General features: G+C 45.0%; 1 protein-coding gene across 5 annotated transcripts in view; it reads right to left on the reverse strand.

The window, feature by feature from the left end:
- Positions 1 to 12,761, reverse strand: part of BICD2 (BICD cargo adaptor 2) — an 80,554-nt gene extending 67,793 nt beyond the window's left edge. Inside the window, exon 1 of one of the 5 annotated variants that reach the window (XM_083489297.1) lies at positions 11,918 to 12,761. In XM_083489297.1, the coding sequence (XP_083345423.1) occupies positions 11,918 to 12,157 (240 nt within the window). In that variant the 5' untranslated portion in view covers positions 12,158 to 12,761. Of the gene's footprint in view, positions 1 to 10,011; positions 11,274 to 11,917 lie in introns of those variants that run through there. The other 4 variants (XM_083489296.1, XM_083489298.1, XM_083489299.1 and 1 more) reach the window with 4 other exon arrangements.
- Positions 12,762 to 14,927: the final 2,166 nt, after the last annotated feature.

Genomic DNA, 14,927 nt, shown 5'->3' on the forward strand with positions numbered 1-14,927 from the left:
TTCCACCCAGCAAAGCAATGAAAATTGCTTGGAAAGGTGGCGAGCATAGTCTGGGGAGAATCCTAAGGCCTATAGAGGCATTGTTCTACTTCTGCCTCAGATTATACACCCATTTTTTAAAAGTGAACTTTGCTTATTCTAGTTATTCAGAAAACTGCAGTAAAAATATAAGTCGTACTTGGGTTGTCAAATGCCCTGGAACTCAGACATTTTGGCCCCCAAACGCCACAAGACCGGAAGTGATTGCTCCGGTTTGCGAATGTTCTTTTGGAACCTGAACATCTGACGGGGATTCCGCGGCTTGTGATTGGCTGCAAGAGCTTCCTGCAGCCAATCAAAAGCCGCAATTTGGTTTTCGAATGTTTTGGAAGTCGAACAGACTTCAGGAAAAGATTCAGTTTGACTTCCAAGGTACAACTGTTCTTGTTTATACCAATGCAACATGAAGGTAAAGGAAGGGCTTGTTTAAAACAATATATACACAATTACATGGAAACTTTCCCCTAGAACACTTGTCCAGCCATTATCTAACAATGCATTTTATTTTATTTTCTCTTTTTAAACAACACCCCCCCCCCGATAAAGAATTATAATCTCATACAGCAAGCTACCACAACTAGCATGGGCATATTGATTTAATTATGCCCCGAGGAAACGTAGACATCATTTTATTCTCCCCTGCCCCACTTTCCTACTAGCAAAGTTCAAATTCAATGAATCAGCCTATGGCAAAAAAAAGTCTGCAATAAATAAATAAAAACAAAATAGCCGGCAGGAATAATGTCCTGGGGGTGGGGTGGAATTCTCCTCCCACATCAGCCTGTTTATTTCTTGCAAGATCGGCAGTTTCTCGCTACCAAGGATCCAGTCAGAGTCTAATTCTTTCTTTTTTGTTCTTCGCTGTGAGAATTACTTAGATGCCAAAGTTTATTTGTGTCCCTTCCTTGTGTTAAAGTTTTCATAGATCATATTCCAAATCCATGCTATATTCTTCCCTGTTGCTCAGCTACCGACTCTGAACAAATACATCTCTACATTCTGCCAGAAGTGGAGAGGCAGAGAAAAACAGAGAGAGAGAGAGAGCCCAGACAAATGCCTGGAGAATGAATCACCCACTGGAAGTCGCCTTATGCCCCTGCAGTGTAACCGATTAGTCATAACCTCACATACAGTAGAATGGGAACAGAAAATGGTGAATCTATTCACTGCACCCCGCCCCCAGCTGCTCCTTGCCGCCCACTGCTCAGAAGGAGGCTATTTTCACATCACATGGATTCAGCTCACAAAAATGTCAGCCTTCAAATACAGGCTTTCAGGGAAATTCAGCTATTGTGCGATACGCCTGAAAGCAAAGGTTGGCACTGGCCTGGGTGCCAATCTGCACCCAGGACAAGGTTTTAAGGCTTTGTGTACTGATCAGGTAAACAGTGAGTAAATAGTGAGCGAATAGATACGCTTTAAAAAGCAAATGCAAGCTCACCACAGCTGGTGCTTGATGTATTTCAGAGATGAGCTCCCTCTACAGACTAGGGGCCAACATGGACACGGAGAAGGCTGTCCTCCAAGCTGCCACAAAACAAACCTCTGCAAGCTGTGGCATAACTAATGGGGTCTCCCCTGAAAATCTTACATGTACAGGAAGGTCTGTATAGGAGAAAGTGTTATTTCAGATAATCTACACCTGCAGAGGTAACTGGGGTGGATGGCCTTTCGCATGGTGGTCCCCAGCCTATGAAATAAACTTTCCACTGAAAGACAGTAGACACGTACTGTAATGAGCTTCTAATTGCTCTTCAAAACATCATCTAATTATTTAAACTTTCCATGGCCTCCATATACAATTGAATGATTCCCAGTTATTTTACAGTAATTGTGATAGGTTGCTTTTACTGGATCGTATTAATTGAATACTCCATTTTTTGTTTCGCATTGGATTGCTTTATTGTAATGTCTAGCACCTTGGTATAAATGCTTTCAATAAATATTAAAGGCATAGTCTTTTGAAGACACAAAGTTGCTTCAGACAACACAGTTTTCCAGTCTCCAATTAGGTGGGTCACCTCAAAAAAACGAGCAGAGGGTCTAGGGCAAGTTGTGCAGATGATGGTGAGAGTATCCCAACACATTGGGGATGGGTAAAAAAGTTGGGTCTTAAAGCTCAGTTTCAGGTCATCTGCAAAATTATTTGGGGCTTCTTGATATTTCTTCTTGGTCTTGCTCAGGTTGCAATAACAATTCTCTTCCAAGAAACCATTCTGCTTCTTGGCGACTCTCAATCATCCAGTCCAGGCTCTGAGCAACTGACCCCACTGTATGTAAAGTAAAAGGGCAAGGTGGATGGGGGCAGAGAAAGGCCAAAAACATTATTTTACACATTTAACTACAGAATCCTATATACTCAGAAGATAAGTCTAACTGAATTCAATACAGCTTAGCTCCAGATAAGTGGGTATAGGATTGCAGCCTAAGAGAATGCTACCTGTGCATAAATAAAAGAAAATGTCCACAATATGCAGGCTAACTGGTTCTTCTAGACATCCTGCACAAGAAAAACTGGAATACGTGAAGCAAATTAGCTCCTTCTATTGTAAACAAAGTTTTTAGAAAATAAAAACGTATCAGTTTGCCTCAGCCCCTCTACTGTTCTTTATTATTGGGGGGGGGGCACAGAAATATTTTTATTTGTTTGCCAAAATGAGGCAGGCACTTCATACAGAAGAGGAGGAGACTTACAGATCCAGCCCACAGGTTTGCTCAGGAGAATTAGATTGTGCCCTAAATGGAATAAACAACAGCTTTTCAAGAGCTTAAACAAATAAAATCCCTGGTGGATTGGGCCCCATGCCACATTCAGCATGTGCTTGCAATAAAATACAACCCTGCCTTACAATTTTAAAGATTTTCAAAAACAGCTTGCAAATAAATTCTAGGAACAAACGAAGATTAACATGATTCACATAAAATACAATCCAGTGGAACATCAGCAACAGAAAAAAGCGCCAGCATTAAATAAGATCTAAAACAGAACCAAAAAAATTACTGTTGGTTAAAAAAGTTAAAAGTTGGGTCAGGGAGGGAGGGGACAACTATTGGCATGGCACCAAAGACTCCAGTCTAGGCACTAATGCCTAACACAGCATGGTGCTAGATACAACATTGCAAATTGGGGTGCCACCAGCTAGTCCCCTTCCACAGTCACCATCCACCACTTAAGACCCTTTGGACATGATCTCAGCTTAAGGGGAGCTACCTGGATTTCCTGCCCAATACATGAACCAAGACTTTGGCTTTTAGTAAACGATTGAGCTAGTCTAGAATCATTCTCCTTAAAAGGGGTTGTTTTCTACACCGGAGGTATTTGGTCTCGCATGTTTGTTACACAGCAGAGCATTAAAAAACAAATTTGTACTTTCCTTAACTTAAGAAAGCTTTTTATCACATAATTTTGCTGAACATGAAGTTCTTTGCTATGCGGCCAGCTGGAATGAAAATGGCTTATTCTCTCCCCACCGCGCCCCCACACTAAAATCAGCAAGACCTAAAAATATTTAACCACGATGAGCTCTTTATCCTCGCCCTTTCCCAATAACCACCTCAAATGTAAAGAGGAATGTGGGTTTTGAATTAGCAATAGGTCATTTCTGCAAAAGCTTTAAAAGGCTCTAGTCTCATCTTTTAAGCCAACCACTCAATCTCATATATATATGTATGTCTTACTATTGCATATCCCTTGTATTATAGAAATAAATAATTCAAAGTATTATCAGGTCTGTGAGCGCTAAGGAATCAAATCATGAGGATTACATCCACTGGCCTCACCATTGGATAATCCGAAAGCAGTTCCAAACAGGAGGAACCAGTTTCAGTTTCAGTTTTCAGCAAGCTATAAATCTTGCAGACATCACTTAATACAGATCAAAGCACTAGGCAAAGGAGATAACCTCTTTTGAAGTCGGGGATTGTAGGCCTTTGTTGCCCCCAGTCCCCACCAAATGAATTGTCAAGACTGCAGATGATTAGGCTCTGCATACAATCCCTCTTGCAAAACCTCAGAGAAGTAACCCTGATTTGTCTGTAGTTATCTCACATTGGACTGGATGCTTTTTCCCCTCCAACCAAAAGCAAAGGTTTAAAGGTGCAGTTAAATTCTGGATTTACAGTACTTGGTTGCTCTTAGTGTTACATACTTTCATGGTTGTACCAACAAGGCACGAGTTAAAGAGGGGAGTACCACATAGCTCTAGTAAGCGCAGAATGAGGTTCCACTCATGCAACAAAACTTTTTCCCCTCTCCCCACTGTGTGCCCCTAAACTTGTTCTGGAGGTTCCACCAACCGGCCAGAGCAGACTTAGGGTTGCATGAGTGGACCTCACACCATGCATACAACAACTTAGTGGAATCCCACCCAAAGAATCAAGGACAGAAGAGGCTAGGACAAATGTTCACTTATCATAAAAAATAGCACATGGGTCTTGCATAGCCTCTCCAATGCTCCCAATTCCACTGCTGGCCCTAACTGCTCCCCGACCCCATATATCTTCTTTCTTCCTTGCTCTCTGCCAATCTAGTTCAACATTTATTGCAAATGCCTACTTGTTATCCTGTTTTGCAATTTACATTCACAGAAAATGGGTTGGGAGCATTTAAAGCGCAGAATTTGGATCTGGCTATCCAACAAATCAATATGGCAAATGAGTCAAATCTTATTAGACAGCAAGTCCACACCTGACATTTTTCCTGCAGATGTTACGTTTTGTTTCACACAATATTTGCACTGCTGCTAATTATAAGATGAGGTAAGCAAAGAATTCCTGAATCTAAAGCAGAATCCCTTTAAGGGAGAAAAATGAGAAACCACATCAATTGAAGAATACATTTCCACAAGTAAGTGAGAGATTCTTTGTGTGGAAATAGGGGCAGTCCTTCTACAAAGATCAGATGAGGATAAGCACAGAATCACCTTATCTCATGAACGGCTCTGGAAGTAAGGTGATTCACCTAAAAGCTAGCTGGGAGACTTTATCACACTTTATCATTCCTCCACGGAAGTGATGGACGTCATTTACAGATCTTCATGCACTGTAGCAAGCTTCTGCACCAAACATGTTTTTGCATGCAAACCTAGCCCAGCACGCACATGGCAAAACAGATGGTCTGTGCTGTCAAAAGTCTCTAAGATAGGGTATAGATTCCCTTAAACTTAATGTCGGGGAATGTGCACATGGATCTAGTTAAGTCACTAGCTGCAGAAATTTTTTACCCTGCACAAGGGGAACAACGTGATGACTGTACAAGTTCTAGTTACATACTTTCTTCCTCAGAGGAAATAATACACATTTTCACAGGATGTTTCCATCTCTACTAATAACTGGATGAGGGCACATAAAATTTCAGGATGTAAAGCAGAGGCAAATAGAGAGACAAAGAAAGAAAGAGAAATTACATTACAGTGGAACCTCCGGTTACATACAGTCCTCCTTACGTACGCTTCAGGTAACGAGCTCCGCTTTGCTCCGGGATGCGAGTGGAAGTCGCACGGCGCAGTGGGAGGCCCCATTAGCGAAAGCGCGCCTCATGTTAAGAACGGTTTCAGGTTAAGAACGGACCTCCGGAATTAAGTTCGTAACTGGAGGTACCACTGTACAGGCCTACCTTTCAACCATTAAATAACATGAGGACAAGGAATAGAGGAGGAATTTGATTCAGTACACATTTAAAGCCAAATCTATCAAATTCCCTCTTTCTGAAACACAGCTATCCTTCTAAATTTATACTCAGTCATATTTTGTGGTGAAGTTCTCCAACCGAGGTTTACAAAAATGGGAAAGCATGCACAAAAATGAAAATATTAATTTAAAGAATGTGTGATGTTGTTTAACATCTACATGAAACTGCTGGTTGGGATCATCTGAAGTCTTTGAGTACATAGTCAACAATATGCTGATGATGCACTGCTCTGCTTCTCCTTTAAGTCTACAGGAGTGGCAGCGGATGAGCTAGACCAATGTCTTGCTTTGGTAATGAAATGGATGTGTGTCAGTATACTGAAGCTCAATCCAGATAAAAGTGAGACACTGTTAGTGTCTGGTTCCCTAGACCAGATGGATGGGAGGTGGCCTGTTCTTGATGTGGTTACACTACTTCTGAAAGAGCAGATACATGGGAGGACTTCTGAATCCATCACTGTTGCTTGAGTCTTAAGTGGCATGGCAGGCTTTTCATCAACTCTGGCTCCTTTCTGGAAAGGCATAGCCTAACTTCTGTTGTCAACACTCTGGTAACCTCTAGGTTAAATTACTGCAATGAGTTATATGTGGGGCTGCCTTTGAAGATTGTCTGTAAACTACAGTTGGTCCAGAATTCAGCGGCCAGGTTGTTCACTGAGACAAGATAGTCAGAGCACAAAACACCAATCTTGGCCAGATTGCACTGGCTACCAATGAGTTTCTGAGCCCAATTCAACGTACTGGTTTTAACTACAAAGCCTTACGCAGTTCAGGAGCCCAAGACTTCAAAGACCTCCTCACCAACCCTGACTAGAATCTAGGCTGTTCTCCATGTGCCTCCTCCATACGAGTTCTGGAGGGAGACAACAAAAGAACGTGTATTTTCAGTCTCCCCACTTGTGGAATGCTCTCCCCATAGAGGCTCACCTGGTACCATTCTTACATACTTTTAAACATCATGCAAACATACTTTGTTTCCCAACAGGCCTTTGGCTTTTAACTATCCATGGTGTCTTTTAGTGGATGGGATGTTTCAATCCTGCCTTCTAAAAATATGGATGTGTTTTAGATTTTTCAGTCTTATTTGATTTGGCTTTTAACCTGAATGTCATTTGATTATTGTTGCAAGTGGCTTTGAGTTGCTTTTGTAAAAAAAGGGCAACTAATAATTTAAATAAATAAATGAAGAGAACTGATTTTAAGACTGGAAAAATGAGAAATGGGGGCAACCAGAATGGACAGATCCTTCCATCCCTAGTCAGGCCAATGATCATTTCAACATAAGCATTATTATGCAAGTGGATGAGAACAACCAAGTGTTGTAGCGTGGAGTGCTCCCGTTCACTGTGCTAGTCAGCCAGGCCCTCATCCACAATTCTCCATTCCTCCCCTCACTGGGTTTTCTGTTTTTCCTCCCTCAACATTCCGTCAGCATACTATAGTCATTGACTGTTGGAGTTGGGGTGGGGATTCCCATCCTAAGTTTTCTTCTTTAAAAATTTAGAACTTCTCCAAGCCTGCTGATACATCCCCGTCTTGTGCGTGGGTGGTACTTTCTTGGCCACATAAGCAATGACACTCATGCTGGAACATAATAAATAGATGGAATAACAAAACTAACATGGATGTCTTCACAAAAGGTCTGCTTCATTTTGTTTAATGACCCTGTACTTCTTTTTAAAATGTACTTGGCTGCCAAAGTCTGAAGAACCTGATTTGTATGACAATCTCAAATTAGCAGAGTTATTGGATCTGACAATCTCCATAAATGGCCTGCTTGTTTCTACAAAAAATGCTGAGATGACTGGCTGCAGGACCCACTTTTTCTTTTTAAAAAAGAAGGGATACTCCTAATTATATTGGCTCCATCCTACAGAAGTTCCACAGCCATCAGTTTTCAGTGTAGGGTATTGATGCCTTCAGAGGTCTGATTCTCTCATTATACTAAACCAAACCATGGCTTACCATAAACAAGCAACCATGCCAGCTTCTGGAGGAGACTGTGACTGTGTTTTGCTCCTCCTCCAGACATTCTACTGTTGTGATGTGCTGAACTAAGTATGGTTTGGCTTATAGCCTGAACCTAGGTTTGCGGTTTAGCACTCTCCAAAACAATGCCAAGCTTGTCCATTGTTTTACAGCTCATGGATTGTTAGAGTTAAACCATGAGTATGGGTTCAGATGACATGCTAAGCCAAACCATGACTTAGTGCAGCATCAGAACAAGGGAGGAGCAAAGTGTCTGATCTTCTTTCCAAGAGGCTGCAAGTTTGTGGTAAGCCATGGTTTCACTTAGCATTGTGTGCAAATGAGGACAGAGTAATCAGATTTCACTGTATCACCACCATGCATCACATCACCATGCCATGTGTTGTGAGCACAGCTTAAATACTGACATTCAGGTTGAGTTTGGAAACCAAAGTGAATAAGGTTCTCTACCTCATACCCTCAGCAACTTCTATGGTGGAATATTTGCAACTTCTAAAGCCAACATTCCTGTGGAGCAACCTGAATACACAGCACAGAACTGTAGCTTATCAAGCCCCACTATGATCAGGCAAACTTACTTCTGTGTAAAGATATAAAAGATAAGACTAAAAATCTTCTACGTAAACTTACCAAAAAAAAGGTTCGGGGGTGGGGGGCATGGCCATTAAATAGGTTTCCTCCCACCCACCCCAAAAGCCTATTCAGCATACATCTGTTAAAGATTTAGTAAATCTCTAATGAGATCCAGATTCCTCCATAACATCATAAAGGTCTAAAGAACTATAATTTCCCCTATATCAGCCCATAGACAATCAGTCCTTGCATCAATACTGTGTACTGTATATACTTCGGGTTTTTAAAAATGCTGCACAAACAAAAACTGAATTCTGTCAATCATGCAAATTGAGAGCATGTGCTTATAATCTGCTTATTTTTGCGTAACATATTCCAGTTCTAGTAGTCAGATGAAAGGGCAAAGAGCTAAGAAAGGGATGCTGTATTCCTATGCTTTGATCACTGAAATCCCTCTTCCCCTCCTCCTATCAAGCCACAAAAAGTGCTCACATCTGTGCTCATGTTAATGGATGCAGATGCTCCATTAGCACAAGGTACAGAATAGAAGGGTGGAGAACAGAGAGCAAAGAGAGATTAAACTGTTTTGACACATACAAACGCATTCCCTATATAATAACTTTCCCCATGATTCCATATTAGCATTTCCAGACATACCCACGAGTCCACAGACATGCATTTCCAGCAATGTAAAAATATTTGAAAACATGTACAGCTTTAAATGTGTCCTGAAAGACACCCTGCTTTAATTAATGTGGACAATATTAAGCACATTGCTATAAATCAGGTTTCATTACGAAACTGCATCAGCACAGGGATTTGCAGTATCTAATTAAATCAACACTAATTTTGCTCTCTTAAGGAGACATTTAAGTTGACTCTGCATTGCTGCCCTCACTACTGCCAGATTTCAGGGAATCTTTGGTATGGGGCCACCAATGGGGGCACCCACATGACCACAACCATAGAGTGGGTTGTTTTTTTCTGCTGCCACATCAGCAAGGGCATTGCATGTTAGGGTAAATCAAGACTGTAGGTGGCCACCACCGACGGGAGTTCAGCATTGCTCCCATTCAAAAGCAGCACTGCCGTCTGCCCACCACTAAAATGCATTTAGTGGCAGCATGAATGGTTCAAATTGGTGAGAAGAGTTTCAAAGTTCCTATGGCTCTCAGCTGGTACCAGTGTTAGAAACTCAGATATACAAGCTCAACGCCAAATGGCACTTTAAAACTGGGTCACAGTCACCACAATTGAATGTGTAGGTCCTTTTTTTTTTGCAATGAAATATGATGTTGTTATTGTTGTTGTCATTCATTTCCTTTCTATACCACTATATGTGTGTGTGTGTGTGTGTGTGGTTTACAACATATTAAAACATCAGATAAAACAATCCAGAAGAAACGAATTGAAGCTTCAAGGAACATATTTCAGAACCTTCTCGAAGGGACATTTTGCTTTTCCCATATTTATTTACCTACTTTATTTATTGAGCTGCCCCATAGTAGAAGTACTCTAGGAAGCCAGTGTGGTGTAGTGGTTACAGTATCAGACTAGAACCTGGAAGATCAGGGTTCAAATCCCCACTCACATGGGCTAGTCACAGCCTCCTAACCTACCTCAGAGGGTTGTTGTAGAGATTAAATGAGAAGGGGGAGAACCATGTACTTCTTGGATGAAAAGGTGGGATAAAAAATGTAATAAATAAGCCCTTCTGTTTACCTTCTCAAGAAAGCTGGAGGAGCCAGCCAGATAGAAATGTCAGTCGCTAACTTGGCATCCAGAGATCTCTATGTGGTCACCACAGGGCCCGACTGATACCTAACAACTTACTGCAAGTATGTCGTGCCAGAGCAAAAAGGTCTGTTCTCTGAATCCCTCAAATACACCCCTCTAAGTTTTTTCTAGTTAGCCACTTCCAAACCACATCCAAGAGATAAGTCTCCCCCTTCCTGATTCACCACTCCACACAATCTTTGAAGTCTTTCCCTTAATCTTTCCTTCTTCCTATCATGTTGTTGAGTGGAACAGAGAAAAATGAAGCTACTTTAGTTCCTCAGGCCCAACCACAGTGTCCCCAACAGGGTGGGAGGAAGAACTACATTTGTTCTCACAAAAAATGTCAAGCACAACTAAAAAGTTAAACAACTGATGTCCCGGAGTTGAAAACCTAGCACCTAATAAAACAACACACAAAACACTATAACCCACAGGCACCCACTCTTCCATTACAGTTTGCGATTACAGAAATGAACTGAGAACAGTGGAGAGGCAAGGAGCTGCACGAGAGGCCTTAACTGCTTCTGTGAAACAGACGTTTGGTAAAAAACATGTATTATATAACTAGAAGCATACAATGGGCCAGCACTAGAAAAACAATATTTCAGATTCTTAGGGGCAATGCTTGCACAGAGCCAAACAGTATTTCAAAATTGTAGCCTGATTCTCGAAGTGCCCAAGCAATCAAGATAGCAGGCTTTCTGGCGCCTTCTGAATTTACTCAGTGATCTCTGATGAGTTTATGCTGGCACATGCAAGAGGCCTAATATTAATTATTCAAATATTAACGTTACAACCTCTGAAAAACTTATCTAATGAACTCTTAACTCAGCCATTTTTCAGATTCGTTTCTGCACAAATGTCAAGCAACATCGTTAATCCTGCAAATTCATGCTTCCAAAACATCAAAACTCTACATCAGCCAGTTGACGTGGGCAGAAATAATTTAATTCCCTCCAGGTCTGGCAGAGGCCTATCCTAGGTTCCCTCCCATTAAATGGCAGAAGGAGACAGGGGATCTTCACCAACAAGGCAGGCACGAGAGATCCCTACAATGGGCGGAAAGGAGAGAAAACGACGGTCTCTGGTGGGCAGATGTCACCCGAGCCCAAGAGTATTAATCTCATAGTATCCTCTGTCCGGCACATTTCACGGCAGTGCAAGAAGATACGGCAGATGTCACGGGAAGGACACGGTGCATTAGAGAGGCGCAGACATTGCCGAGCTGCCCCTTTAAGGGGGCTGCAAGGCGTGACGTCAGCAAAAGGGGAGGGCCAAAGGCTCTGGATCGGCTTCGTTCTGTGACACTGCAGCGCGGGGGCCGGGGAGAGAGAAGGCTGGTGCGCCTCCCGCGAGCTGGGCGAATCCAAAAGGCGAGGCTGCCTTGCGCGGAGAGCTGTGCACCCCCGCAGACCTTCCCAAGCCAGGGGGAGGGTTTGCAAGGCACTGGCGAGCCAGGCCCAGCTGGCCTTTGCGATCGTGGGAACGGGGCTGCTCGCGAAGCCTTCAAGCCTAGGCGCGCGCGCGCGCGCTCCCCAGAACACCCACCACCGCCCCCTGAAAACGTTAATCCACAGAATGCACACGTCTCCACAAGCAAGCAGGCAGGCAGGGGAGCCCTGTGCGCTGGAGTCTCGATTGTGAGCTAACCATTAGCCCATGCTGCCTGCCTGCCTGCTATATTTATTCCCGCCCCTTCCCGCAAAAAGCAGCCGGCGTTCAGCACAGTACCCCTCTCCCCTGCATCGCGCACCGCCTCCTCGCGCCCGCTAAAGCCCATTAGATCCGCCGCCGCCGCAGCTGTTGCTACCGCACGCCCCCCGCAAAATGAAGAAAGCGCCGCCCTCACCTCCTTCAGCTGCTCCATCTCGGTGCGGATGGTCTCGTACTCCAGCTCCAGCTCCTCATACTGCTGCTTGAGCTGCTGCTTCTCCTCCAGCACCGCCAGCCCGTACTCGGCAGCCTGGATCTTCTCGCGGGTGGTTTCGCCCAGCTCCTGGAAGAGCCGCTTGATCTCGGTGCGGAGCCACTCGGGCCCCGACTCCATCACCAGCTTGGCGTAGTCCTCTTCTTCGACGGCCAGAGACATCTTGGCGGGGGCGAGGCTGCTCAGAGTGCGGGGGGCTGGTGCGGCTCCAGACGGGAGTGAGGAGAAGGGAGGAAATGCGGCAGAGCGCGAGAGCAGCAGGATGGATCCGGCGGCGGCGGCAGCAGCAACGCCGCCCCGCTCGCTCCCTGCAGCCTTTAAGACCAGGCGGCCCCCCGAGCTGCCATGCCCCTCTCTCCTCCAGCGCCCCTAGCCCTGGCTGCCATGAAACGGGCAGGCTCCTTGCGCCCCTGGTCCCCCGCACCAGTGAACCGGCGGCTCCTTTACACCATGATTCCTGCGCCCTCCTCCTCCTCCTGCTGCTGCTGCTCGTCTAGCTTAGGGAATGTGGGGAAACCGCAGTGAAATCATTCAAAAGGAACGGCCAGTCAGTCGCCCCGAGGCATTGTAGGGCTTGTAGTCCCGGCTCCACCGAGGCCGAGCCGGTCGCTGCGCCCCGAAGACTACAAGTCCCACAATGCAGAGGGAGGAGAGCCCCAGATGGAAGCCTGGCCCTGCCCTCTTGAAGGAATTCTTGGAGAAGGGGAAGAACCTGGCAGGGAGCGCTGTTGTTCGTCATCGGCTGCGCTGGAAGCCGCTTGAGCGCTGCCCCCTGCAGGTCGTGCCCAGAACTGCCTGGCGTTTGGGCTACATTGCTGGCGGATGGTCTCTTGTCTTGCAGCAAATACATACTCTGTTCTGTTTAGACATCCTTCCTTCCTTCCCCACAGTGACCACCGGCATTGTTCATGGCACCAATAACACTGAAATCCCACGGGCGTTGCCCGTGGGCTTTTTGCCTAGCCTGCTTGCAGAGCATAGCTGGGCCAGAGCTAGGCGGCAGGGCCAGAGCTGCCCACAAATGAGGCAGGGTGAAGCAGTTGCCTCAGGCAACGGTAACACAAGAGGCAGCTTCCCGCGTACCCACCCCTCTGCTTTCAGAGAAGCTTGGCAAGGGGGAAACCCGGTGAGAGAAAGGCATTCTGGCGTTCCGCTTTGCCGCTGCTCTCCCACTGCCCCTACGGACAGAGAGGCCAGTGCCAAAGCTGCCTGGAACACCCTCTCTCACTGAGTTTCCGTTCTGGATGCCCTGGTGGAGTTTGACCCCTGACAAGGCTTTGCAAGGACTTTTCCTTGAAGGATTTGCAAAGGCTCATCCCCCCCCCAACACATCATTTCAGGGGTGGCAGTGGGATTTTTGCCTCAGGTTCAAAAATGCCTCACTCTACCCCTGGATTTAATTGGGGCCTGGGCAAGGTGCCTCCTGGGCTCCCCTCCCCAGCCACACCATGATATCCTGCCTTCCTTCCCCCACCCCCAGTTTATCAGGCAGCTAGGACAGGACAGGCTTCCCCTTATCAACATTTTTGCTGGGGAGGCAGAGCTCAGCTTGGCATTGTGAAGTGATGCAAACCATCCCACCAGGTGAGGTGGCAGCAGCTTGCAGCCTTCATTTTCCCAAGAATGCCTCTGGGTTCTGCTACATCAGGCCAAATGGAAGTAAATGTCATTATCACATTGGCATCGCACTACACAGGGGGCCAGAGCCATTCTGAGGAAATGGAGGTGGCAGTGGCTGTCAGGCTTTCCCACAGCTCCATAATGTTGGCTTGTGCACCACCACCACCACCCCCTATAGTAAAAAGAAGAAAAAGCAACGTCAGTGACTCCAGCAATCTACTCTCTCATATGTCACTTAAAAGGTAAAGGTAAAGGACCCCTGACAGTTATGCCCAGTCATGAACGACTCTGGGGCTGCGGCGCTCATTTCGCTTTACTGGCTGAGGGAGCCGACGTTTGTCCGCAGACAGTTTTTCCGGGTCATGTGGCCAGCATGTCTAAACCAGAGCCGTTTACCTTCCTGCCAGAGTGGTACCTATTTATCTACTTGCACTTTGACATGCTTTCAAACTGCTAGGTTGGCAGGAGCTGGAGCTAGGACCGAACAACGGGAGCTCACCCCGTCGCAGGGATTTGAACCACTGACCTTCCGATTGGCAAGCCCAAGGCTCAGTGGTTTACACTTAAGACCTTTCAATTTACCCAGGACTTTTTTTGACTGGGAAAAAAGTTGTTATCTGCTAATAACCTTTTGGTCATAGTATATTATTCTTATACTTGCTTTTTTTGGGGGGGTGTACACCACATGGGTATAGAGTGGCTTATAAGTTTTTAATATAAATAAATACATAAACTTTTCTATCACAAAACTGGTGCTGATGCCATATCTGTGGGAGTAAAGTTATTTGTAAGTTGTATCCCAAATCTCCTCCAAGAAGCTTGGAGCAGCAGCATTACAACCCCACAAAAACTTTGTGAGAGGGGTCAGGCTGAGTGAGAAAGCTCTAGGCAACCCAGTGGGCTTCACAGAGGAACAGAAATTTTAATCAGAATTTCCCACAAAACCCTATATTCTGCTCACTGCCTTTCCAAGTGCTACTTGGCATGCATTGTATTCTTAGACTTTCAAATATTGTTTGACAAAGTCCCTCACCATGGGATAAGAGGACAGGTCTTCATAAGAGGATTGGTAACTTGTTAAAGAACAGGAAGCAGGGAGTAGGAACATAGGAACTATTCTGCCAGTGGAGAAACATAAGAAGTAAGGTCCCCTGATGATGCTTTTTAACTTGTTCATAAATGTTCTAGAGTTAGGGGTCAGTGGTAAGGAGGCTAAGTTTGCTTACAACATAAGGATAGTGAAACCGCTAAAAAGATTGTGAAGAACTCCAACAGGATTTTTGGAATTCATTCCCACGAGGTAGCGATGGCC

The sequence above is a fragment of the Podarcis liolepis genome (assembly GCF_965112155.1).
Source record: "Podarcis liolepis genome assembly, chromosome: 2".
Lineage (NCBI taxonomy): Eukaryota > Metazoa > Chordata > Lepidosauria > Squamata > Lacertidae > Podarcis > Podarcis liolepis.